Here is a 27,287-nt window from a genome sequence, read left to right on the forward strand (position 1 = left end):
ATCTCGTCTGATCTCGGAAGCTAAGCAGGGTCAGCCCTGGTTAGTACTTGGATGGGAGACCTCCTGGGAATCTGGTTTCCTGTGCTGAGCAGGGGGTTGGACTCGATGGTCTTGTAGGCCCCTTCCAACCCTATGATTCTATGACTTCTATGACTTGATGAACGGCCGGTTTCCTATTGAGCCTGCTTGCCAAATAAGGTCTAGCCAACTAGTGTTGTGGTTTTTGTTCTCTCCTTATAGCAGGTTAGGATGGTAACAGGTAGGAGCTGAGCCTTTTCTCAATTACAGCTCTGGAAGTATTGAATCTTCTCCCTAAAGAGGTCAAGAGAGGTCCCCACTTAAGTTTTCAGAGAGGTTGTAAAACTCAATTCCTAGGTCAGGCCTTTGACTGAATGGGTTTCTTTTTTCTTTTCTCTCTCCCCCTGTTCCCCGTGGTGGTTTAGCCTACTGTGGTTTAATATTGTTGGTTGCTTTGTGATGTTTTATGTTAAGCTGTGTGTGTGTTTGGAGACTGTAAAACTGCTTTGAACTACTCAGGAAAGGGTTATAAAAGTTTTTCACACACCTGTTTTCTAGACTGTGTTGCAAAAGATGAGTCGTAAGCTTTCTGTGACGCTGACTCTTTCCCACCTATTCTTATTTTTCCTTTCATAGCATCCCAAGGGAGACATCGACCCACTTGAGGCAGCTGTTGCTAGGACTCTTGCGACGGAATCACAAGGACCGCATGGACTTTGGTAAGGGATGCTCCATTCTGGGCCTTGGTTATCTAGACATACCAGAGACACGTCTGCTGCAGCTTCTGTCTTTTAACCTTCGGGGTCAGGAGTGGGGAACCGTTTTTCTCTTAAGGATCACATTCCTTCGGGGAGAATCTGTAGGGGACCTCATGCCGGCAGTGAGTGGGGCCCAGTGGCGGCCCAAGACCTTTTGCTGCCTGAGGTGAAGGATAAGATGGTACCCCCTCCCATTCCATGTACAAAAGCCAACTGGACTGCCAGATAGATCTGTCTTCAACACTAATGATGGGACAGTTTCTTCCACTAACCCTGAAGGCTGCAGGCTAACTTAGGGGGCACAGAGCCAGCTGCATGGCCCACAGCTCTCTCTTCCAGCACCTTGCTGCCGCCTCCCAGCATCTGCTGCCTGAGGCAACTGCTTCACTCTGCCTAATGGTAGGGCTGGCCCTGGTAAGGCCATCCCTTTCTTTCTTGCTCTGTCTTTGTCATTCCTTTTTCCTCCCTTCACTCTCTTCTTCCCTGCCTAGTGGGCTGCTGGGAGAGGGACAGATCACTTGTGCCAGAGGTCTGAACTGATAGCTTGCAGAGAACTGTGTGAAATTAGGCCAAAGGCTGTAATCAGCCCTAGGATCTCAGGTTGCCCACCTCTGTTTTTAGTACATCAGAAAAGTCAGTTTGGCTTGTTTTATTTATTTTATATTAATGTTTATTTTTTATTTTTATAGATCATTTTTATTTTGTTTTTATATTGTATAATGTATGTATCTTAGCGGAAACCACTTAGACTTTATTATATTAAGCAGTATATAAATATTATAAATATACAAATAAAATTGATTTCAGGGCAGCATAGAATCACATCAAAACACACTACCAACAAAACAGCATCCTCTAAACTACAATAAACAAAGCACAAGGTCGAGTTACATTAAAATTGGCTAACGTATCATATGTCCAAGGGACCAAACTTACCCATGAACAACATTTCACAGATTGAAGTGTGAACTCCCAACAACAACAGCAACAACAACATTTCTATACCATCCTATAGCCAAAGCTTTCTGGGAGAATCATAGAATAGTAGGGTTGGAAGGGGCCTACAAGGCCATCGAGTCCAACCCCCTGCTCAGTGCAGGAATCCAAGTCAGAGCATCCCTGACAGATGGCTGTCCAGCCTCGTCTTGAATGCGGCCACTGTGGGAGAGCCCACCACCTCCCTGGGTAATTGGTTCCATTGTTGTATTGCTCTAACAGTCAGGAAGTTTGTCCTGATGTTCAGCCAGAATCTGGCTTCCTGTCACTTGAGCCCATGATTCCGTGTCCTGCACTCTGGGATGATGCAGAAGAGATCCTGGCCTTCCTCTCTGTGACAGCCTTTCAAGTACTTGAAGAGCGCTATCCTGTCTCCCCTCAGTCTTCTCTTCTCAAAGCTAAACATGCCCAGTTCTTTCAGTCTCTCCTCATAGGGCTTTGTTTCCAGCCCCCTGATGCAGCCCAAAGATTTACAGAGGAGGTTTACAAAGATTATGGCTTTCATTGGTGCTATGTAAGGGGGTCTGGAAGCCTGGCTAGCTGAAGAGATCTTGAAAGTTTGCACATTTTTTGGTGATCTTTTGGTTGGCCTAATAAAGATATTACAGCAAAATGGATTTTGGAAATTGTCTTACGGTCAACACGGCTACCTTTGCTTCCTTTTCTTTTCTTACTTGCTTTTTTTTTCTTCCTCAGATGAATTTTTCCATCACCCTTTCTTGGATGCAAGTGCCTCTATGAAAAAATGTAAGTTTATTTCATTCTTTCAGTCTCTTTCTGTAAGTTTTAGTTTACACATATATACACACACACACACACTATAAATTCAGCTTGCACTGTGCAAGTTTAGCTACACATTTCTGGTTGCTCCCTCAAGGCTGATTCAAGAGTGTGAAGGGGCAACAGATCTTGCACAGCCCATCATTCCATTCTGCAGATGACTTTGCTTGCTCTGTGCTGGGAGACTGGTTTCTGTTACGAATTACATTCTGCCTCTGGAATTTTGAAGGTTCAGTGTAAAAATGTTGTATTTTTCAGCCTTTTACTAGCAATCAGCCTAGATGTTTACCAAATTTAATCTTTCTATGAAGTGTGGAGGTAGCTTAACTATTTTCAGTGGTGTTGGGCATACATTTCAATCCCCCTTATCATTATCATCATCATCATATCCCGCCTTTTTCCCAATACTGGGACTCAAGGCGGCTTTACAACATTAAAACTTGTACAATTAAAACCTATAAATAGAAGTGAACAAAAGTTAAAATATAATTAAATCATCAATAATATTAAAATGGTATAAAATATCAAAACGTTAAAAAACAACAAGAAATATAGTATCCATCTGTCATATTCTCACAGGTCCAGGCTAGCTATCCCCAAAGGCCTGCCAGAACAAAAAAAGTTTTTACATGCCCACGAAAGCATATCAAGGAGGGCGCCACTCTTGCCTCCCTGGGAAGGGAGTTCCCTCTCCTGCGTTCCCACTGGACGTACCTGTGATGGTGGCGGGACAGCGAGAAGGGACTCCCCTGAAGATCTCAGGGCACGAGTAGGCTCATAGGGGAGAATACGGCCTTTCAGATAACTTGGGCCTGAGAAACATTTTGAGAAACAGAAGTAACATGTTCTGTTTTCTGAGTGTGTCTGGCACTAAATGTATGAAATTTCAGCTTTCATGGGAAGTAACCTTTACTTCCTATGAAGTTACTTGCTGATAGCCAGTGCACGTCAGTGAGACGCAAGCCTCTGTCTGAATCACCACCCACACCCCCTTCCACAGCGCTGCAAAACTTCAACATGTAGTCGAAATCTCCAAACCTAATACCCTTTGGCTAATTTTTTCAATAATGACATGGAAACAATTATTTGAGGCTGAGCTTGTTGTGTTAATTCTCTCTGGTTTTATGATGATGCATGAGTCGTATTGTCATGGCTTTATATGACCGCATTTAGTTTTTAATCTGTATAATGGCTGTTTCTGGGTTTTGTTACCTGTTTTGTGCCTGAGGTAACAGACTGTAGCACATACGTAAACGGAACAGAAATTCAGTGTCTTGAAAGATCCAAGGGGGCGGAGGGAAAGCAGAACAGTTTCGGAACTGGAATGAAATGGAGTGAAATAGAGGCAGTCTTGCATATGAGGACACATAAACATGGTGGCTGTGAGGTTTCCTGTTAGGAGAGTGTTGGTAAATACACATTTACCAAAGAATCCAGACTGTGGCTTGGTGGAAGAGTGGATTCTTTGCAAGCGGAAGCATTTCCTGTTAAAAACAATCTTCAGTCACTGGGCTGGGAAAGCCCCCTTAGTACCTGAGACCTTGAAGAACCACAGCCTCTCACAGTAGACTGTATTTGGCTAGATCAGCCTTTCTCAACCTTCGCTCCCAAGGTGATGTTGCAGTACAACTCCCACCACTCCAGCAAGCATGGCTGATGGTTAGGGGTGGTGGGAGTTGTAGTCCTGTGACATCTGGGCACCCAAGGTCATGAAAGACAGGGTTAGATCGACCAGTGAACTGGTTTGATGTAAGTCAGCTTCATATGTTTACTTCCAGAATTTAAATCAGCTTCAGCATATATTATAACGTTATCCGCTTGCAACAGGCCAACAAGAAGGGATTCGACAGAGGGTGTAACTAGAAGCTGTCTCTGCAAATTTGTGGTCCTGAGATTGTAAGAATGCAGGGGCGAGGAGCATTTGCAAGTTGGGGGGAGGGAACGTGTGTGTGTGTGTGTGTGTGTGTGTGTGTGTAGAGTGCTTAACCTTTCCTGCACCTAGCAAATGCCCCTCCGTTGGGATGGATTCACAAAGCAGTGTTTTCAGCACCATTGATGGTTGTAACTACCTCTTGGTTGTGCGCGCGCGCGTGTGTGCGTTTGTGTGCTCTATTGTGTATCATTCCATTAAGTCAGCCAATTAGCAAACAATGGGAGATGCAATAAGACCATCATGTGTTTTTTGCTTTAACTTAAATGGATGATGGTAAATGTGCCCTGAGGTATCTAGTGCTGGCTACTTCTAGGGAAATCTAGGCCTGTGGCCTCCATTGCTTTGAAATAGGAGTTGTGATTTCATCCCTGTCCATAACTGTAAATAATACAACCCCCATCCTTAACTGTACTTAGGTGTCACTCCCGCGGGCAGAAAAAAATTCTCCTGGTTTAGAGGCGCTTCCAAGCCCTCCGGGTCCTTACCTTTAACTGCGGTATCGCCGTGGGGGGAAGGCCTTGAGAGGTATGGTCACCCTCGGAACAGGAAAGGATACTGCCGACTCAAGGGTGTTCACAGACCAGCAGATTCTCCTGCTCCTGCCCCATCAGCTGTGCCCTTGTGGAGAATGGTTTCGACAAAGTCAGAGCCGCTCGCCGACCAGGAAGGATCGTCTCAGCCCTGGCCTACGCCCAAGGTACTTTGGCAGCCACCCCGAACAGCGCCACCATCCGCTCCAGCGTTATGGAGGCGAAACCAGCAGGAATCTCCACAAAAGCAAGAAAGGATTTTCTTGACTTGGCCTCCATTCCCTTCAGTACCTTCCTCCCCAAACCTGCTGCGTGAGGCAACCCCGCTGAAGCCGCAAAACCAAGACAGGCAGAGAAGGGTCCCTATTATCCGGCCACTGTCTCTGGCCTCAACCATCCCGCTGCCTTGGGACACTGGACCCATACAACGGCAACGTCCACGGGCATTTACAGACCCAACGTCGCTTCCCAGACCACGGCCTTCCTATGTCTGGATATGAATTGGGAGTAAAACTCCGGAATTCACGGCTTCTGGGTCTATCCCATGCCAGAAAGACATGGCATAACCAAACGTAAGATGATGAAGGATTCTTGTTCTCATCTGTTGGAGCTACGTATGAGAGAGGTGTGTGCTGTCCAGAGGTCCATTCTGTCATCATATCCTTCAGTGCTAAAATGTGCTTGTCGGGCCTTGGGCCCCATTCATGGACAATAACATGGCAGTCCATTGAACAAGAGAGACCATGTAGACCTCGCAGTATTTTCTTTCACCGTGGCCCTTGGAGAGGCCCCCCAGAGGTGGCGTTTTGAAAGGCTTCCAGTCTGTGCAGTGAATAACCATCAAGTTGCTGTTTATGTGTGAAATGGGCCGCTCAGGAGCCAGACTAGTAAGGTGAAGGAAAGCTTGACTTGGGTGTTCTGAGTCTCGAGTGTTGAGAGAACCATTTCAAGAAAAGGAGTCGTCTTTGAACTTCGGGTCTCTTGGGTGCCAATAGCTGGAAAGCACTGATGGATGAACAACAAGACCAAGTCCGTTGTGGCTTTTCAGCAGTCTCATGTGAATGGGTTCTCTGAGCACTTGCTTGCAAGCGAGTGCTGCTTCTGCGTGTACTTGCTCATTCTCCTGGCAACATTTTGGGAAGGGGCCATATAACTCAGCGGTAGAGCATAATGCAGATGAGCCTAGGGTCAAACCTTCAAGCAAAAGGGCTTCACTCTCAGGACTGGGAAAGATCACTGTTTGAGATGTTGGAGAGGATTCGATCAAGACAAATAGCATTGAGCTAAGTGAACAGTGTGGTAGCTGGCTGGAAGAGCAGAGGGGGCACCATGACCATCATAGTATCTCCCACCAAAATATGTCCATCAGTTTCCACCTACCTACATTTCTACCTCTTTCCCTCTGTTTCCATTTCCCTACCCAGCAATGCAAAGGAGGCCCTTCAGATGATGTTGGACTCCAACTCCCATAAACCCCAGCTAACATGGCCAAAGGTTGGGGGTGGTGGAAATTGTAAGCCAGTAGCATCTGGTGGACCATAGGTTCCCCAATCCTTCACTAATGAAACATGAAGCAATGATGATTGACCATCAGAGCATCTTACACAGTCTTTCTTTCTTGTTTCGGTTCCGAGGTGTCCTCTTGGGCCCCTTCATTTTGTTAACTAGGAACCTGTTTTATATATGTCTTTATTTTATACACATGTTTATGTTTTATTTATATATTTATTATTTATATCATTTACTTATTTTTATATTTATGTATCTGAAAACTGGGAGATCTGTATATTTGAATTCTAAAATATAATAATAAAATAGAAAATGTATACCTGAGGCAGAAGTGGTTTTTTGTTTGTTTCACCCTAAAAGTTGCCAAGTGTCCCCGCATTAATGAAAACTGTGCGCTACAGTTGTGTACTAACAAAGAACCGTATTTCCCTTGTTTTTAGATGCATCATAGCCAGCATTATCTTTGAATGGGTGTTCCTTATATGAGAGACTGAGAGAGAGAAGGGGTTTTGTGATGTGGCAAGGATAAGTGACCAGCTTGCTTTCCACACAAGCAAAAATAGGACGAGAGTAGCCCATATTCAAAGTTCAGCTTCCGTTAATGGCTCATTTTAAAGAATAATACATTTATAGATAGACCAGAACACAGGCAGGGGGCAGGGCACCATTGTGCCCCCAGAGATCTTCTTTGGTGCTCACCAAGACACCCTACTCCTCTCAATTTTTATTTTAACATATATTTATAATTTCTTACTGGCAGCTGGGCGATTAATAACTTTAATAATAATAATAATAATAATAATAATAATAATAATTGGACAACATGTTAGCCTCAAGGTTTGACTGGCTTCCAATTTTAAGGTTGGAAAGCTTGTTATGCTTCCACACCAACACAGTCAAAAGTGCACTCAAACCAATTTAGACCTGTGTCCCTTTTTAAATGCCAATTCCAACCCAATTCCATCTTTCCCCACCATCTGCCATTGTGATGGTTGCTCACGACACAGTCCTCTACCAGGCGGGAAGCTCTGCAGCTTGAATGTTTATCCCCAGGGTTCTTCTAAGGGGATAAACTCCTTATAAAAGGAGATAAAAGGAGATAACTCCCTATAAAAGGAATAAAATTCCTCCAAGTGGGCTGTGCTGCATTTTTAGAACAGACTGTAATAGAAAGAGCTGGGACATCATATTTCCATTGCTCCCAGTTTAAGTGCAGAGTTGGTAAATAAGCAGGGCTCCTTTGCACTGAAACTAATTACGTGCGTGCATTTGAGGATTTGTGGGGTGGAGATGCCATGTTCAAGTTAATATCACTGTCTCTCCTGGCTGCAGAAGCAAGATCCTTTTAAAGGCTGCCAAGTTCCTTCCCAGGGCCAGTCGCTCTGCCTTCTTAATTGCTTTCAGGAGCCAAGTGATGAGGCCCTAGAATTACCTCTTGCTTCATTCCTGTGCTGATCCCTTTTGCCCCACCCTCTTCCCACATCTGCTGTGGAGCAAAACTAGGACCTTTTCCTCTCTCAGCCTCTCTCCCATGTTCTAGTCCCTTTGCTTCAACAGACCTGTTCTTGCTCTATCCAGATCCCAGATTTTATTTTCTCAGCTGTAGGCTGGCTTATGCCTCCTGGCTGGCGGTGAACTCACTGGGCTACCTTCCTCTGCCTGAGGCTCCCCTACCTGCAGTGGTGCTACATCAGATGCAGGGTATCCTTGGACCCGATCCCTGGCAGTGCTTAAGTCTGTGATGACTCACTAATGCTTGTGAATGACCCTTCCTGGAGGAATATTCATCAGTGCTTGCCCTTGTTCATCTAAATGCAGCTCTGGGGAGGGGGAAAGCTTTTGATTATAGCATGGAGGACATCCATATCTATAGATCCCTTGCCTTTGCTATGGACTGTGGGCACTGCCTGGCTTTTAGGTCTTGGCCAAAACCCCGGCACACCTGTGCCAAATCGCCCAAACAAGCTGTGTTTGTTTGGCCTGGTTCATATGCCCGCAGGTTTGGTGCTCTAACTGGCGTGGTGGAGGAGCGGCATACCTCCTTACCTCCATCATACCACCTGAGATGGGCACTCCGTGTGAAATCTTGCACATGGGATAGGTTGCATACGAAGTCTTGCATATGAGGTTGCTCGTGAGAGCAATAGAGTTCAGCTGTAGCGTTTGCAAGCATCTAGAAGCAAGAGCATCCGTGTATTTCAAAGCAAGAGATGAAATGGCTTGTATGAGCTCCGGCGGAAGGAAGTAGTCCGAAACGTGTCGAGCGTAATAAATTTTGTTTTCTCGAGCACCAGGGCTTGTCTCCCCCTTGCGTACGTGATAACCTGGGTCCCTTCATTATTTTCATGCGCATGACATGGAGGGGAAAGCCTTGCCTCTTCCAGCTCAGAAGCAGATTGCGTTACGCATCAACTGCAGCCTGATACTTTTTAAATTGGAGATGCCAGGGCCTTCTGCATGGAAAGCCTGTGTACATAAGAAAAACCATGCTGGATCAGACCAAAGGCCTATCTTAGACCAGAATTCTGTCTGTACAACCAGATGCTCCTGGGAAACCCAGAAACATGAGTGTGGCAACAGGCTCCTCCCATTCCCAGTAACTAGCATACAGAGGCATACTCTACCACTGGCATGGGGCCTCTTCCCTATATTCACTATGTGAACTGGAGAACTACCCTGCTAAGTGCATCTTCCTCGCTCTGGTCCTTTCTTCTTCTGCAACGCGTCAGGTAGAAACAAACCCTTCCACCCTCCTTTTTGTCCTTGAATTCTCCCAATGAATTTCCCCAAATCCACCCTGTCAGCATCTGATCCTGGAATTGCGCCTTCCTGCCAAACCCACTGAGTGCAGACAGGCCAAAAACATGGTTTTACAGGGCAGGGAGCACCTGGCTGTTAAAACGTCAATAACATGAAGTCACTTAATTGCAAGTCTCCAAGGGTTTCTTAATTCATTAAATGTGTTTTTATTTTAATCAGAACATTTTCTTCTTCTGTGTAACCGTCCTCATTGTAGCCTTCTAATAACACGCCACAGAACTGTACCTTATCTTCTTTGCTTGAAGTAATAGAAGCTGGAGCCGGGAGGTAATTTGCCTGTCAGGATAAAGAGGAAGAGCAGCCGGGGCTGAAACATTTTAATTATGGCCTCACGCCTTTTGGTCTTTAGATTATTCTCTGCTTCAAAACAGATAACAAATGTATTCACACCTGAGGCAGAAAGTCAGAATGACATGTGCACAAATATGTCTACCTGTACCACCCTAGTCTGTGATTCAGTTTGATTGTATTTGTTTATCTCTTCTGCATGTATTTATTATAGATTTATTTTATTAAAAGCATTTATTTCCTGCCTTTCTTCCTCAATATGAGGCACTCCAGGCAGCTCGCAACATGATCAAAAACAATCGGCACCAATCAATCAAAAAAAAAGTAACAGCTAAAAAACACCAAGGAACAGGAGATGATAAACCAGTCTTGTATTCAAACAGTCGCCTAGTCGCCATTGGCGACAAGGAACTGAATGCAGGCGAGTACATAGACTTGTAAGTAGGTCAGTGAGTGGGCTACTGAAAGAGGGACAGAGCTCTCTGCCAGCCCACAACAGACGAGTTTTTGTAGGCTAGTAACTTTTGTGGTCTTATTTACAAGCTCTCAAAAATGCAACTGAGGAAGCAGGCCCAACAGTGGAAATACAAGCCAAGAAATTGAAAGCCTTCCTGAACCAAAACGGTGTTCAGTTTTGCTCAGAATGACATCAGGGAGAGAACCAAACAGATCTTCAGGGGTAGGCATTCCAACTCCTAAGCACAACAACAGAGAAAGCTCTACTGCACATTCTTGCTGACCAAAATATTTATTACCTTGCTGTTTAAGGACTTTCAGAGCAGCTTACAATTTAAAAACCTCAATTAGGTCATAGAAGTAATTAAAACGGCAACACCAGAACAGCCTCATCATTAAAAAACACACACACAGAGAGATGAGACTCCAGATATTGTAGAAGTGCAAAACCCTAAAAGAGCTGTAAAAAAACAATAATCAAGCCCTGGTCAAATAAAAAGGTCCTCACTGGGCACCAGAAGGACGTTGGAGTCAGAGCCAGGCGAGCCTCACTGGGGAGAGCATTCCAGTGCCACAACCAAAAAGGCACTGAAAGACATCTTTCAATGACATAACAACGGCAGTGATCAGAGGCAGGAAAATAACATACTCTTTAAAATCTGCAGCCCAGCTAAAGAAACGAGAGCTTTATCGAAGAGAAAAAGACACCTGCCACAATCAGTTGCACTGACCATTGACTTGTTTTCCCTCTCTCTGTTAAATGACATTGTCTGGCACCTGAGGTAAATCTGTTGGCGTGAGGAAGACGAGAAAGCCTTTCTAATCCTACTCCTGACAACCCAGAAAGTATGACCTTTCTTTCTTTTCTCCTCTCCCCCCCCCCACCCCGGCACCTTTTCTTCAGCTGCTTCTGTGCCAATGCCTTCTTATCCAAGTTCTGGCTCCGGGAGCTCGTCCAGCAGCTCTTCCACATCCCATCTAGCATCCCCTCCGGTAAGTACATCTGTTGGTGTGTGTTTTCCCCCTCCAGAGTTTCTCATTTGGACTTTCTGCTAGCTGCTGACTCCTTTTGGTCTTGCCATTCCACACCCACCTAGTTGACCACATTTAGGGGGTGGTAACTTATAAGCAAAAGGGCTGGATGTGGCCGTTCCCAATTAACCCTCTGAAGAACACAACATAGGAACATAAGAATTGTGCTGGATCAGACCCAGGGTCCATCTCGTCCAGCATTCTGTTCATACAGTGGTCGGCCAGCTGCCCACGGGAAGCCCACAAGCAGGACAGGAGTGCAACAGCACCCTCCCGCCCATGTTCCTCCGCAACTGGTGTACATAGGCTCACTGCCTCTGGTACTGGAGGTAGCACATAGCCACCAGGACTAGTAGCCATTTGAGAGCCTTCTCCTCCAGGAATTGGATTCCTGCATTGAGCAGGGGGTTGGACTCGATGGTTTTATAGGCCCCTTGCAGCGCTACTGTTCTGTGATTCTATGAATTTGTCCACAAGGCGACAAGCACAAGGAGAGGCCTGCTGTATGTGGCCAAAGAGGCCTGCTGAATCTGGCCAGCGGCCTGTCCACTCCAGGATCCTGTTTCCCACAGTGGCCTCCAGATGGCTATGGGAAGCCCACAAGTGGGACATGAGGGGCAACAGCCCTCTCCCAGTGTGGGTTCCCAGCAACGTTTATTCAGAGACATGCTGCCTCTGATACTGGATGTACGTAGCATATAGACATCATGGCTAGTAGCCACTGATAGCCTTCTCCTCCATGAATTTGTCTAATCCCCTTTCCAAAGCTGCCTTAAGTTGGTGGCCATCACCACATCTTGTGAATTCCGAATTCCGTCGTTTAACTTTGCGCTGGGTGAAAAAGTCCTTCCTTTTGCCTGTTCTGAATCTCCCACCATTCAGCTTCACTGGATGACCCCATTGGGCCCTAGCACTAAGTACTATGAGAGAGGAAGGAAAACTCCCCCCAGTGCACTTCCTCCACACCATGCAGAATTCCATACACCTCTGTCATGCCCCTCCCCACTTTTCTCACCTTTTCCCTAAACCAAGAAGCCCCCAAAGTCGGAACCTGTCCTGCTCCAGCCCCGGCTCGTTTTAATTATCCTTCTCTGCCCTTTTTCAAGCTTTGCAATAGCAGCAGACAACCTAGTGCCCTTCCGATGTTTTGGACTGCAACTCCTTACCAGCTCCAGCCAGCATGGCCAATGGTCAGGGATGATGGGACCTGTAGTTCAAAACCTTTGATGGGCACCGGTTATCCTACCCCTGCTCTACAATATCCTTTTTGAGGTGTGGCAGCCAGTACTCTACACAGTATTCCAAGTGTGGTCACATCGTGGATTTGCATTGCGTGATACCCTCTCTTCACAAAGCCTTGGAGTGTAAGGAGTAAAAGGAACGATGGAATGAGAAGAACCCAGCTCAGTATCTGGCGCGCTTGCTTGCTTGCAAATTCTGTCCCTTCCCTTGACAGTACAGCTGTATTCATTTCCCCTATAGAAGGGGAACCCACTCAGGCCCAGGTGTGCTAGACTTGTCTGATGAGAAACTCTCTTCACAAAGCCTGGCTCTATCTCATAAGAAGAGCCCTGCTGGATCAAACCAAGGGTCCATCTAGGCCAGCCATCTGTTCACACAGTGGCCAATGAGCTGTCAGCCAGGAACCCACAAGCAAGACATGAGCGCAACAGCACTCTCCCACCCATGTTCCCCAGTAACTGGTGTACATAGGTTCACTGTCTCTGGTACTGGAGATAGCACATAGCCATCAGGAGTATTAGCCATTGAGAGCTTCATCCACCATGAATTTGTCTAACCCCCTTTTAAAGCCATCCAAACTGGTGGCCATTGGTGGTGGTGATGAGTTCTAGACCAGCTTAGCTTCAGCAAGATAGTGCCCTGGGATCAAATAACATTGCTGTGTTTTGATAAGCACCCTGATCAAATAAGAACATAAGACGAGCTGGATCAGACCAAGGGTCCATCTAGTCCAGCATTTTGTTCAAGGATCCATCTAGCCCAGCATTCTGTTCACACAGTGGCCAACCAGCTGTCGAACAGGAACCCACAAGCAGGACACGAGTGCAACAACACCCTCCCACCCATGTTCCCCAGCAACTGGTGTACACAGGCCCACAGCCTCTGGTACTGGAGGTAGCACATGGCCATCAAGACTAGTAGCCATTGATCTCCATTTTGATCTGAGCCAGAAGCTTTGCCTCTGGGCTTACCCAGAATGGCTAAAGCAGCCTTCCCCTACCTGGGGCCTTCCAGTTGGGTTGGACTATAACTCCCATCAGCTTCAGCCAGTTTAGCCAATGGTTGTGAATGATAGGAGTTGTAGTCCAAAACATCTGTAGGGCGACGGGTTGGGGAAGGTGAAGCTAAAGCTTTTCTAGAAGAGGGCCTTGAAGATTGCCACCCAGGAGTACAACCGTTGGCTATCCCTGACTGATACAATCCCCTCTTGTGGGGCAAAAGAGAGGGGAATCCATGTCTTGTTGCTTCTCTTTCGACTGGCTTCTTCACATATAAACAAACCAGAGACTAAAGTAAATTCAGCAGCTGTTCTGAGTTGTCACGGGTGCACCAGTCACGTAACCAGCTCCTCTGCAGTGTAATAACGGGATAACAACTGCCGGTTTCTGCAGAAAGGAACCTTCCCCGCTTCCTGAGGGATGTACTGTTGGCAGACGCTCACTGGGTTCTGGGGCACTGAAATGGCCGTGTTTTGTTCCTGGAGCTTTTGAAAGAGCTCCCTTGAAAGAAGCAGCTGTTTCGTCGAAGTACTGGCAGCTTTAGTGCGCTGGCTCATTTTATGGGAGTGTTTTATACAATTTCATGCAGCGGCGCCAGCAGAATGCTGAACGAGTTGCTTCAAAGGCTGCGTTTCACTCCATTTCTCCCCTTCCCTTCCCTTGAGCAGTCCCTCGGAGAGATGCCTCATCTCCAGGAGAAGGCTCTAGCCTCTCCCACCCAGGGTTCTCCTGGCTTCCTGCATGGGTCCAAGGAGTCAGCTGGCAGCAGCAGCAAGAATTCCTCCTGTGACACCGACGACTTCGTCATGGTGCCAGCCCAGTTCTCAAGTAAGCGGCGGTTCCTTCTGAAGCTGGCGGCAGAGGCGAGGCTGATGGGGTGGTGGCGGGGCTGTGGATGCGCTGGAGGGCGGAGGACACGATCTGTGATCGCCCTGTGCGCTTTGATTTTAAGATGGGAATGTCTTCCCCCTTCCTGAGGCTGCCGAAACCTGGAACTAGCCAGTTCGGATGGGGCCACGTTCTTTAACTTGGGGGTTCCTAAAGTGAGGGCCCTGATTCCTTGATAGGAAGATGACAGTCCAGGCTGGTTTGTTGGGGATGAGTTTTATGAGGATGCTGAACATCCAATTAGGAGTTCTCCAATCAGTGTTTGGGAGCCCCTGCCATAAGAATATATTTCCAAGAATTGGCAACAGGCTCAGCGCCAGCACCCGGAAACTTCGGCAGCTGCTAGAGACCCAATACTCTTGCAGATCCACCGCTGACACCTTCCTTGACTGCCCCCCACCAAGCCATTTTTTCTCCTGATTTAAGTCACTACTTACATTTTTCACAGTGTTACATCAGGGGTATTGTGGGAAATTAAAATGGCGCCTCCGGGGGCCCCACTGTGGGCTGCCTAGTGCTGATTGGGATGCTGTTTCCCACCCCTAGGTAAGCTGACCTGGAATGGGGGGGGGGGGATGCTGACACAGGAGGAGGCCTGCCAGTAGGCATCTCGCCTAGCACCCACCCACCCCCGAAACCTGAAACTGGCTCTGCTTGGTAAAGTGGTGTTTTTAGATCTGGCCCAGTTCAGATGTTTGAACCCAGTCATGTTACTCACATGGGCTGAGCCACAGGCACCAGGAAAAGTGTGTGTGTGTGCGCGCGCACGCTAATGGATCTACCTTCAATGGGCCATGATACGGACACACATCTGTGCCAGGGAATGTTGAAAAATCTCGTCATTTGCAAATGGAAATGGAATTCCACACTTTTTTATATATATATATATATGTATGTATGTATGTATGTATGTATGTATGTATGTATTAAAGAGTTGCTTTGCAAAATTGAAAGTTTTAATATTTAAACCTGAAATATAATAAATCGTCTGCAAATGAAGTCTTTGTGGGGGCGGGGGTGAGCTGGGGGATGGCGCATATCCATGTACAAGTGACATGTCCAATCTGTGCAATCTTTCCACCCTGCCACATGCATTTGTACACACCATCGCTTGCCTCACACAAGCCATGGGTTTGCATGGTACCAAGTCCACTCCCTCCCAGAGTTCAGCGCCAGCCTCCATCAGAGGTGCCCAGATGCAGTGCTCAGACCTGGCCAGAAGCTGAACCTTTCTGTGCATAATAGCAAGAAATTTGAAAGCCCTCCATGTCATCTGAGGGCCTTTTGAAGGTCTACTCTTTTTCATGCGATTCTTGCTTATTTCCACAGACCTAGAGAGAAAACTACAACCGTAATAGTGTGTGTCTCTGTGCATTTATGTCACTGGGTTGAAATGGACCTGAAACTAATCCTTTCTGTGCTTCTTGAAACCTAGGTGATATAGCTGCGGAGGCTGCAGGAGGGAAACCGATCCAGGACAGTCTGATGTGTAGTGGGTAAGGAAAAAGAACTTAAAAGTGAATTTCTAACCTGAATGTACAAAGCTGCTGAATAGTGAATTGGACCATTGGCTCAGCTAGCCCAGTATGGTCTATTCTGACTGGCAGCAGCAGTCCAAGGTCTGTCCTGCCCCTGCTATCTGGGATTTAACTGGAGATGCCAGCGATTGAATTTCAGACTTTCTGTACACAAAGTACATGCTCTGTCACTGTGTTATGGCACTTTGGGGTAAAGAAGCATCTGCCTCCCCAAAGAAACCTCAATTAAGGGAGGCTCGGAGGGTGGCAACAAGGGAGAGGGCCTTCTCAGCGGTGGCCCCCAAATTATAGAATAATCTCCTCAATGAGGCCTGCCTGGCATCAACATCATTATCTTTTCGGCATCAGGTTAAAACCCGAGTTTTTAATCCAGTCCTGGATTGTCTTTGGTTGATCGTTTAAAAATTGTTCTTAGGTATATGCTGTCCTTGTGTGTGCTGTCTGTCCATATGTCTTTATGTAATTTTTTTTGTACTTTGTATAATGTATTTTAATAATTTTGATTTTTGTGAACTGCCCAGAGAGCTTTGGCTGTGGGGTGGTATAGAAATATAAGAAATGAAATGAAATAGAGGTTGCTGAAGTTTGGGATCTCCTTATGGTAATTCCTTGGGGTGGGTCTGAGCAGCAGGAAAAAGGGGATGCATGCTGTCCAAGTGCAAGGCTATATTAGAGGCCCACAGCAACATCTCTCCCCCCCAATTGTAATTACCCCACTTTTCTTCTCAAGAGGCCAAAGCAAGTTGTTGTTGTTCAGTCGTGTCCGACTCTTCGTGACCCCATGGACCATAGCACGCCAGGCCTTCCTGTCCTGCGCTGTCTCCCGGAGCGTGCTCAAGTCCATCTTCATTGCATCAGTGATGCTATCTAGCCATCTCATCCTCTGCCGTCCCCTTCTCCTTTTGCCTTCGGTCTTTCCCAGCATCAGGGTCTTTTCCAGAGAGTTTTCTCTTTGCATTAGGTGGCCAAAATATTTGAGCTTCAGCTTCAGTATCTGTCCTTCCAATGAGCACTCAGGGTTGATTTCCTTTAGGATGGACTGATTTGACCTCCTTGCAGTCCAGGGGACTCGTAAGAGTCTTCTCCAGCACCACAGTTCGAAAGCATCGATTCTTCAGCGCTCAGCCTTCCTTATAGTCCAGCTCTCACAGCCATACATTACTACTGGGAAACCAAAGCAAGTAAAGAGAAGTAATTTACTCTTTACAAGCAGCCATCGATTTTTAAAACATGATAAAACAGACAGCAGCAGTATAATCAAAGGAGAAAGTCTTAGGTGGTCATCAATCTCCCCCAAAGGCCTCCTAAAAGAAAAAAGAAAAAAGTACAGGATAACTACATTGATGGATAAATGTTCACACGCTGCATGGTATTCTTAAAAGGGGAGTGGACAGCCCACCTGAAATATAAGCAGGGCTCCTGGTAGAACCATTGCTGGACTCTGGTATATGCATGTGCAAGACAGCTTGTGAAGTTGGACTTGTCCTAGAGGTGAAAGGCTCATTTCTTCTGCAAATCTCTTGGAGTGTACGCAGGATGGATTGGGTGATAGCTGTTATTACGTTGTATCATGGAGGTGGGGTGGGGGAGAAGCCAGAGAACCCAGGTTTTGTGGTGACTTACAGATAAATAAATACCACTCCCTGGAACCTACTCAGCACCACAACCACTGAGAAAGAAGTTCTAGCATTTGGGCTACTTTCATTTCCTGCTCTGAAAAAGAAATAATTATTTGCAAACATAAACGCATAGTCCAATGAGAAGTTTGGGGCTATAGGTTTGTTGAAGCAGTGACATCTCTAATACAAATAAGGCTGCCCTTGTTTGTTTTTTCCCCAATTCCCTTTCCCAGCAGCTCCCTGGTGACTTCAGCAGGCTTGGAAAGCCAAGGAAGGACTCCATCTCCCTCACCTCCTTACAGCACTTCCCCGACTTCATGCGGGTAAGAGGTTCATGGGTGGGGTTCAGGGTGTTTCTCATCATCCGCCTGGAATTGTTTGTGTGTTTGTGCTTTGTCCCAGACTTGATTAAAAGGTTCACAGGAACTTTTGGGGGTTAACTCCACTTTTGCAGAGCTTTGTTTTGCCACCGGAGGAGAGGAGAACAACATTTCCCTGCCAGTGGCAAAGAGCCACCGGTGTGGGCCCACATGCTGCTCCTTGCCAGACTCTGATTCTACTTGCTGTTGCTCTGGAAGACCGGCAAAGGGTGTTGAATGCAAATGGGTTGGAAAGCCAAACCTAGTGGATGCCACACTCACCATTTGTTATTTTACTGGGAGGGGGACATACTCGTTTTGGTGGCAGAGGGGAACAGTGGGTTATTTTTGCAAATATTCCTTCCAGTCCAGTCCCACTGTGCGACCTTCCACAATCCCTTTGCCAGCACTGCCGCGGCCCCCAATTAGTCGTTTGCTTTTCCCACTCCCCAGGCCTGAGCAGCGCTCTGCAACTTCCAGCTCCCCCGATCTAAAGCTGTCTTCCCATTGGAAAGACCATAGGATGCTGGCTTATACTGAGTTAGACCCTTGGTCCTTCTAGCTCAGTATTGTCAACACTGGCTGGCAGCAGCTCTGCAGGGGTTCAGGCAGGCATTTTTCCTGCCATACCTGGAGATGCTGAGCATCAAACCTGAGACCATCTGCATGGAAAGCGGGTGTTCTTTCACCAAGCTGCGGCCCTCGTCTCATATGCTTTTCCTTCTTCTCCAGTATACTCTTGTATGCCCAAGGTCAGCATTGCTGGGCACCTGCTGAGGCCCACAACATTGCAGGGGTCAGCCGCCAAGCCTCCTGGGCCTGTTGGTTGCTCTTCCGCCTTGCTGCCATTGCCTGTTCACCTGCCCACTCCAAACACGCAAGCAGTCGCAAGAGCGAGGAGATGAAGCCACATCCTCCCCTTGCCCTGTACTCTCCTGCTGGGCAGTTGTGCAGATTGAGAAAGAGGACAAGGGAATTACAGAATCGTAGGATCATAGAATCATAGGGTTGGAAGGGGCCTACAAAACCATTGAGTCCAACCCCCTGCTCAGCGCAGGAAGTCTGATTCCCAGGCAGTCTCCCATCCACATACTAACCAGGGCTGACCCTGCTTAGCCTCCAAGATCAGACGAGATCAGGTGCATCCAGCCCTTACCAATCTTCAGTTGCTGGGCTGGGAAAGCCCCCTTAGTACTTGAGACCTTGAAGAACCACAGCCTCTCACAGCAGACTGTATTTGGCTAGATCAGCCTTTCTCAACCTTCGCTCCCAAGGTGATGTTGGAGTACAACTCCCACCACTCCAGCAAGCATGGCCAATGGTCAGGGATGGTGGGAATCATAGGGTTGGAAGCGGCCTACAAGACCATTGAGTCCAACCCCCTGCTTCATGCAGGAAGCCTGATTCCCAGGCGATCTCCCATCCTAATACTAACCAGGGCTGACCCTGCTTAGGTTCCGAGAAAGGACAAGATCAGGCACATCCAGCTCTTTGCTTGTCTAGGGGGCAGCCATGGCAGTATCGAGGGTAGGGATGTCCCGCTCTGGGAAATCTGCTTTTTTTTTTGGCTCGACAGAGTTCGGAGGTTTGCATCTGTGAGCCAAGCTGTGGGCTTTTCCCTAGACGGGAACTTTTTGGCACATTTCTGGGGGGAGGGGAGGTTCTGAAATGTGTGCAAATTACAGCCGTATTTGTGCAGATTAAGCAAATGTAGCTGTAATTTGCACAGATTGCTCAGAAATTTGCGCAAATTGCAGAACAACCCCTCCCTCAAGCAGCACAGAATTCCCAGAAAATCTGCAAACTGGGCCAGTTTGCTGCAGATCGAGTCGGGTACCACAGTGGGAGCTGAGACAAAGTCCAGGGGGCCAAGCCTAGGAAAACGCGTTGAACTCCACCCCCCAAACGGATTTCTCTGACACCCCCAATTGAGGGAGGGGGGCCACTGAGGGCATCCCAGCAGCCAGACCTCTGAAAGAGCTGTCCAAGGTGCTGAACCTATTTGGGGCTAGGGTTCAGCACCTTGGATAGCTCCATTAGCGTTCTGGCTGAAACCCAGAATGGATTCTCAGCCCCACCAAAATTGGAGCTGCCAGCTTCCGCTGAGTCTCTCTTAACGTTTTGCAGAAGTCTGTTTCCTGGCTACTACCACCTGTCCGTTCTAGCCCTGCCTTCCTGGGCCAACAGAGAACAACTCACTTCCAACTTCTGCATGACAGCCTTCCAGATATGGGAAGACCACTCTCATGCCTCTTGTTAATCTTCTCTTCTCCAGGCTAAACATACCCAGCTCTTCCAACAAGTTCCTCATAGTCCCTCCCTAACAGTGCTTTGTCTGTGTCCTACAGTAGGCCTGGCCAGTTGTCCTCAAGCAGCAAATATGGACAGTCGGTTCCCATCCCGGTCCCTACACAGATCCACAACTACCGGCGGATCGAGCAGAACCTACAGTCTCCTAATCAATACACTTCGCCACGGTGAGTACCAAGACTTGTCAGTGCTGAGAGCCTTATGAAGCTGTTTCTTGTCTTGGGTGTTGTCATACGTAGCATCCTTGAGGGTTGTACTTCTTCACACAGCGCATAGTTCAACTGTGGAATTCACTACCACGGGACGTAGCAATGGCCACCAATTTGGATGGCTTTAAAAGGTCCAAAGGCACATGAGGCAGCCACCTAGCTGAAGCTAAGCAGGTCTGGCTCTGGTCAGTGCTTGGAGGGGAGACTAGATGGACCCTTGGTCTGATCCAGCAGGGCTCTTCTTACAGTCATATGTTCTTGTGTGTATATTGTTGGCTGTGCCCCATTAAAAATAATGAGGAAACATCCACTACGTGCATCAATCCCATTGACTTCACCAACTTTCTCTGGGCTGTGCCCGTAGCATTTCTGGTGACGTTAGCTCTGTGGCAACAGCAGGCAGCTGGTTGTTGTAAGGGGAAAACTATATATCAGAAACCAGAGAGAGCTGCAGCTGATTTCCACATGTTAAATTGCATGCAATTAGCATGACTCCACAATCCTTTTCATCAGCCTGTTTGATGGCAAGTTTATGCCGATGTTATCACTGGGATTTAAAGAATAGGCTTGCTTTCAAATGATTTACACACAGGTTGGGGGAAGAGTTGAGACCTCTCCTAGGAATTCCTCCTCTGTGGAATGTTGCCTTTTGGTACATCACAAAGCAACATTTGGAGGAAAACGTTGTTGATGGGGGTTGTTGATGCATCAAATACATGTTGATGGGGGTTTGGTTATTCTTGTGGTGAAGGTATTTGATATTTGGACACGTAGTAGTCCCCTCTCATAACCAACTCTGCCCCTTCTGCCTTGCGCATAGAACTCCCTCCCTGAGCTTCTGTGTGATGCCATCTCTTTCCCCCTTCAAATCCCACTGGAAACCCCTTTGTCGTTGTTGTTGTCACCATCAATATATATGGCATGTTACAGAGTAACAATGAAAAGACAAGTCTCATCCCCCAGGAGCTTACAATCTAACACTGGCCACAGAGGAGACAACCGAGGGAGAGGAGGGTAAATGGGGAAAATATGGGCAGTATCCAACAGGGTCCCTCTGCCTCCCCTGCTTCTGTTGCACTTACAGGAGCAACTGCTTGTGGAATGGGATGTTCACACTTGTAAAATTACCCTGATGGTTTCCAGATAGGGACAGGTCTGTAGAGCTCCCTTCGGTGAGCTCCACTAACCCAGCCTGTTCTGGAAAGGAGTGTTTCCGCTCGTTTCAGGTTATTTTTAGAAGCGTGAAAGCCCTTGTGCAAGTAGTCGGTCCCGCAAGTGTGGGGGCACAATGGGATACTTCCCTATGTGTTTGTTTTAGTTGTTATTTTCTGAATAACTGAACTGAAGCGAGGGGAATTGTGGAGCATACAAACCTGGGGGGAGGCCAGCTTCATTCCCAGACTAGGATTTATTGCAACATCCAAACTCTGCCACTGTCAAATTTAGATTGCAAGCTCCTTTGGGCAAGAAACTCTTTCCTTATTGTTTACTGGTGTTACTCTGCAAAGCACCACGCATTTTAATAGTTCTTTATAAATAACAATTATTTTTTCAACATCAGTTGATTTAATCATATGGGATTTAGGCTGCAATACTAAGTGATCTTGCTCCTGAGTAAGAACAACTGAGCTCAGCAGGACGATGCAATCTGAATTACACTGATTCAAAACTGCTAGTTGATTAACCTAATAACCCATTTAATTTACTTAGATGTGTATATAAATACAGCAGTATTTCTGAAGGGGGGGAAGTATTCTTTTAGATGATGCATTTCTATGTCACAGAAGGCACCATGTTAGAAGAGGAGTGTGTGTGTGTGTGTGTGTGTGTGTGTGTGTGAGAGAGAGAGAGAGAGAGAGAGAGAGAGAGAGAAGGAGAAATGCCTGTTTTTAGACAGTGTTTGGCACAATTTCTGAACTTTTTTTGTATTAAAAATAATAATTAGCCACTCACTGCCTGGTGAGTCAGTGGCACCTTTAGTCAATCAAAAGACCTTCCACTGATGGATCAAAGCAATTAGCTGAAATGGTGCAGCTCTAATTTTTTATGCCAGGTCAGCAATACACTGCTGGGTTCCTTTTTTTGTGGATGTTTTTATTTACCTTTGCTCATGTACTTAGTCAGGTATTTCACCACAGGTCTCGAGCATCTTTGTTATGCTCCCATGATAACAATTGGCTGCATAAGCAAATTTGTGCCTGCAGCATAGAGTGCCAGCTTGGGAACCAGTCAAGTCACACCGGATGTACAGCCCCGGGCTGGGTGACAGATTCCTTCCATCCTGCGTGGGCGGCTCTTTGTCTTACAAAGTTGCTTGGCTTTTTCACTTGTTGATCAGGCAACGATGCTATAGGCGTTCGGTGCTTCTTCTCTATGGCTCTTCCTAACAAAATGGGGAAAGAGCCATGGGAGAAAAACATCCTAAATAGAGCTTTGAGGCCCCAAGTGGAATTGAATCAACTTCTTGGCAGATACCCATGTACTATAAGAAGCAAAGGAAAAGGCGAGTCCCCTCAAGAGCACTGCCTCTTGAGAAGGTGAGTTCCTTCTCGGACTCTTCACCAGAAGAGTGCTCTTCCACCAGAAAGTACAGGGAAAAGCCACAGTACCTCTGGTCCTTGGGCAAACTGCAGGGAGAGGAATGAAGGAATCGAGGTCAGGAATTAAGCTCTCAGACCAGGCAGGCAGAGTTGAGACTTGCCCAGGCAAAGCTGCAGCCTGACCTGGAAGCCTTAATAGCACGGATGCAGAACCTCTTTCAGCCTGGGGCCAAATTCCATTTTGGAGACGCTCTTGGGGGTCACATTCAAGTGGTAGTCCAGGGCCGAAGGAAAAAGGAGTGGGCCCCCAAACTACCAGCCTATTTTAGCTTAAAGCTGCCAATAACTAAGCCTTAGGAGAGCTGTGTCAACCTTTTACAGTGGGGGGAAAACAACGCAAAAGCTGGGAAACCACCGAACGATTGGTTGGCAGGGGAAAGGGGCCGTAGCCACCTGGGGAACCACACGTGGTTGTGTTCACTTTGCTACGGGAAAGGGCCCCTTGGCCTCAGCACCACTTCAGTGCCAATCAGCCTCCCTTCCATGGCCCCCGCGATTCTGGATTGCTTGTATGTGTTCTGCTTTGCCTGTGGAGCATAGATACTTGTTTTCCCTGTAGAAAAGGCAGAACATTGAAGGTTTTAAAGCAGGAATTAAAGACTTCGTTATTCCGTCAGGCCTTCCCATTTTAGAACTCCTGTTCCTTTGGCTGACTCTTGTATACTGTTTTTAAGCTGTGTGGTTTTATTGTTGGATTTCTATTTTGTGTCAAATGGTTTTTAGTTCAAAGTTGTTTTTAGTGATACGTTGTTTGTATATATTGCCTGTATGTTTTTATGTAAATGGTTTTTAAACTTTGTGTGTTATATTTTAACTTTTGTAAACTGCCCAGAGAGCTTCGGCTATGGGGAGGTATAGAAATGTAATACATACATTGTTGTTGTTGTTGTTGTTCAGTCATTAAGTTGTGTCCGACTCTTTGTGACCCCATGGACCACAGCACACCAGGCCTTCCTGTCCTGCGCGCTCTCCCGGAGTGTGCTCAAGTTCATATTCATTGCATCAGTGATGCTATCTAGCCATCTCATCCTCTGCTGTCACCTTCTCCTTTTGCCTTCAGTCTTTCCCAGCATCAGGGTCTTTTCCAGAGAGTTTTCTCTTCGCATTAGGTGGCCAAAATAATTACATACATACATACATACAATGTTCAGGCACCAGGGCCCTGGTGTACTCATGCAGCTGGTGGGTTCTTAGCAGCCCCTGATGCTATGCAGTACTTTTGAGACCAAGTTGCCCATAATGGTAGGTGCAGGGATGGCATGTCGCTCTGAGCCTGAATCAGTAGATGAACTGTGGTGTGCCAGGAGCATTCGAACAACCACTTTTCGAAATGCTTGGCTGCGATCTACTGTCTCAGTGCATAAGTGTGGCTGCCAACAGAGTGGGGTCTTTCTGTCCTGAGACTCTCTCTGTTCTATACTTTTTCTGCCCCAGCTGTTAAGAGTGAAGTACATGGAAAACAGTTGAGGATTGCTCTGTTCCCTGGGGGATCTGGAGCTTCATAGAATCATAGAATAGTAGGGTTGGAAGGGGCCTACAAGGCCATCGAGTCCAACCCCCTGCTCAGTGCAGGAATCCAAGTCAGAGCATCCCTGACAGATGGCTGTCCAGCCTCGTCTTGAATGCCTCCAGTGTGGGAGAGCCCACCGCCTCCCTAGGGAATTGGTCCCATTGTCATATTGCTCTAACAGTCAGGAAGTTTTTCCTGATGTTCAGCCAGAATCTGGCTTCCTGTCACTTGAGCCCATGATTCCGTGTCCTGCACTCTGGGTTGATTGAGAAGAGATCCTGGCCTTCCTCTCTGTGACGACCTTTCAAGTACTTGAAGAGTGCTATCCTATCTCCCCTCAGTCTTCTCTTCTCAAGGCTAAACATGCCCAGTTCTTTCAGCCTCTCTTCATAGGGCTTTGTTTCCAGTCCCCTGATCATCTTCGTTGCCCTCCTCTGAACCCTCTCCAGTTTGTCTGCATCCTTCTTAAAATGTGGTGCCCAGAACTGGACATAGTCCTCCAGATGAGGCCTAACCAGTGCTGAGTAGAGGGGGACTAGTACTTCCTGGGATTTGGAAGCGATGCTTCTATTAATGCAGCGCAAAATAGCATTTGCCTTTTTTGCAACCACATCACATTGTTGGCTCATATTCAGCTTGTGATCGACAACAATTCCGAGATCCTTCTCTCTTGTAGTGTCGTTGAGCCACGTTGATAGCTTGAACTACCAACAAGTATAAAATAAAATAAAAGACAGAGGATGCCTGCTTAGGGCATCCTGTTGGTCGCTCTTCCCGGTATCCTCTTCTGAGGACTCAGCTCAGAGGGGAGGGAGTTTGGCTCACCTTGATCCTCCTCTAGCTGATCTTTTGATCTTTTGCTGCTGCTGCTGACTGGTCTTGGTAATTCCTCTTTAGCATCCCACACCGGCCTTATGGAGGCCACCTCCTGCCAAGTAGCCCCGACATCTGAGGTCACACAAGTCTCACGATGTTTACCTTCGGCGTGCATGCCTAGTATACAGGGCCATTTAATTCTTTTACAAACTGGGTGTAAAACCAGCAAGTTGGCTGGAAATACTAGTGCTCCTGAAGAATTATATAAGTGTGTGTGTGTGTGTGTGTGTGAGAGAGAGAGAGGGAGAGAGAGAGAGAGAGAGGACTGCCTTCAACCCTCCTTCCCTAAGTGAGCTCCAGCAGATTTTTTTGCAGACTGGGGACTTAAACTGGCATTTCCCACCTCCAAACCTGACACCCCATCATTGAACCTCATTGGCTTTCCAGTGCAGGGCCGGCCCTACCAGTAGGCAGGGTGATCCAGTTGCCCCAGGTGGCAGATGCTGGGAGGTGGCAGCAAGGCGTTGGAGGAGAGAGCTGTGTGCCTCACGGCCTGCCCTATGCTCCCTAAATTAGCCTGCTGCCTCCAGGTTCAATGGAGGATGCTGTTCCATCACCAGTGCTGAAGAAACAGTCTAGTCAGCTTTTGTACATGAAATGGGAGAGGGTGCCATCTTGTTCTTCACCTCAGGCAGCAAAATTTTAATTTATTTATTTATTGATGTATTTCTATACCGCCCAGTAGCCGAAGCTCTCTGGGCGGCTGTGTCTTGGGCCGGCCCTGCCCCAACGTCTTCATGTGGTTAGCCATACATAGGAAGTGTGTTGCCTGTTACTTTCCTTCAAATCGCATCGCCTGGCTATGCTTTCCGGAATAATGGAGTCATTCTTCCCCATCAGGTCTGGGATGGTCAGGAGATCAAGCAGCACGAGCCCACTTGGCTTCATGAAGGCCAGCCCTTCCCCTCCTTTTGCTGCTGGAGAACACGGAGCTTCCCGGAGGTTCTCCTTTGGCGGTGCAAAGCCTTACACGCCGTCCCCACAAGGTAAACTGCCAAGTTAGTCCCTTCCAGCTCTGAGAGAAAACTACCCAGGAGGCAGCGGCATCCAGCCATTCTCTTAGCAGCCTGGAAACTTCCATGTGTTCCTGGACACCCATTTTTCCTTCTACCCAATCAGCATTCACAGGGCAAAGGCTTGTAGCCGTGTCACTCCAGTTTGGATGTGCCCCTCCTTGTGTTCAGGCCAGATTCACCTGTTCCTTTCCAGTATGGGTGGGAAACCTGTGATTCTCCAGATGTTGTTGGACACTAATTCCCATCAGCCCCAGCCAGCATGGGCGATGGTCAGCAATGACGGGTGCAACATCTGGGGGGCATAGGGTAGAGCCCAGACAAAAACCGTGCCGTTAAAAAAAAACAGAGTTTAAAGGAGAGTCCATCTCAAACTACGTGTGATCAGTGGTAGTTCACATACTTTACATACAGGTCACAGGCCCAATCCCCGGCATCTCCAGTTAAAAGGAAGTCATGTTCAGGACTTAGGAAATAACTATCTCTGCCTTAGATCTATCAGAGGAGACTTTGCCGAGATATGCAGTGTGTGTATATACGCTAGGGATGTCGGAGAAGTCCGCAACGGAACCAAATGAGTTCAGATTGTCATGAATCTGACCAGCGGATTCCACAGTGGAGTCGTTCCCCCCCCCCCGCCCGTTGGGCAGATTCCATGGACTTGCGGACCAATCCTCTAACTTCCCTGAATTTTGCGCAAATTTTTTTGTAGAAAAATATGCAAAGTAATAAAATACCACCCCCAAATGCACATTACCCCTGTGGGCTAAAGTGCAAAAGTGTGCATTCTGGGGGGGATTTGCGCATTTTTGTACATACAAATTTGTGCAAGTGCAAATTTCCGCAAATTTGGAGACAAAAAAATCGATTCTGTCAGTAGGTGAATGATGCAACGGAAGGCAATCTGCGAAACACAGAGGGAAGGGATTTTACACAATCTGTACTTCCCTAATATGTGCGCGCATGTGCGCGCGCGCACACACACACACACTGCTTTTCTATTGC

General features: G+C 47.2%; 1 protein-coding gene across 5 annotated transcripts in view; it reads left to right on the forward strand.

Moving 5' to 3' along the window:
* The window catches only part of ULK1 (unc-51 like autophagy activating kinase 1), a 127,503-nt gene that overhangs the window by 78,219 nt on the left and 21,997 nt on the right, over nucleotides 1-27,287 (forward strand). For 3 of the 5 annotated variants that reach the window (XM_084820028.1, XM_084820026.1, XM_084820029.1), the window contains 8 exons: nucleotides 655-737; nucleotides 2,469-2,519; nucleotides 10,993-11,081; nucleotides 14,029-14,188; nucleotides 15,684-15,744; nucleotides 17,639-17,728; nucleotides 20,113-20,241; nucleotides 26,110-26,255. In XM_084820028.1, coding sequence (XP_084676154.1) covers nucleotides 655-737; nucleotides 2,469-2,519; nucleotides 10,993-11,081; nucleotides 14,029-14,188; nucleotides 15,684-15,744; nucleotides 17,639-17,728; nucleotides 20,113-20,241; nucleotides 26,110-26,255 — 809 coding nt within the window. The remainder of the gene's footprint in view (nucleotides 1-654; nucleotides 738-2,468; nucleotides 2,520-10,992; nucleotides 11,082-14,028; nucleotides 14,189-15,683; nucleotides 15,745-17,638; nucleotides 17,729-20,112; nucleotides 20,242-26,109; nucleotides 26,256-27,287) is intronic. The other 2 variants (XM_084820030.1, XM_084820027.1) reach the window with 1 other exon arrangement.

Source organism: Heloderma suspectum, chromosome 13 (genome assembly GCF_057233095.1).
Source record: "Heloderma suspectum isolate Gila_16-S chromosome 13, 16-S_ref, whole genome shotgun sequence".
Taxonomy (NCBI): domain Eukaryota; kingdom Metazoa; phylum Chordata; class Lepidosauria; order Squamata; family Helodermatidae; genus Heloderma; species Heloderma suspectum.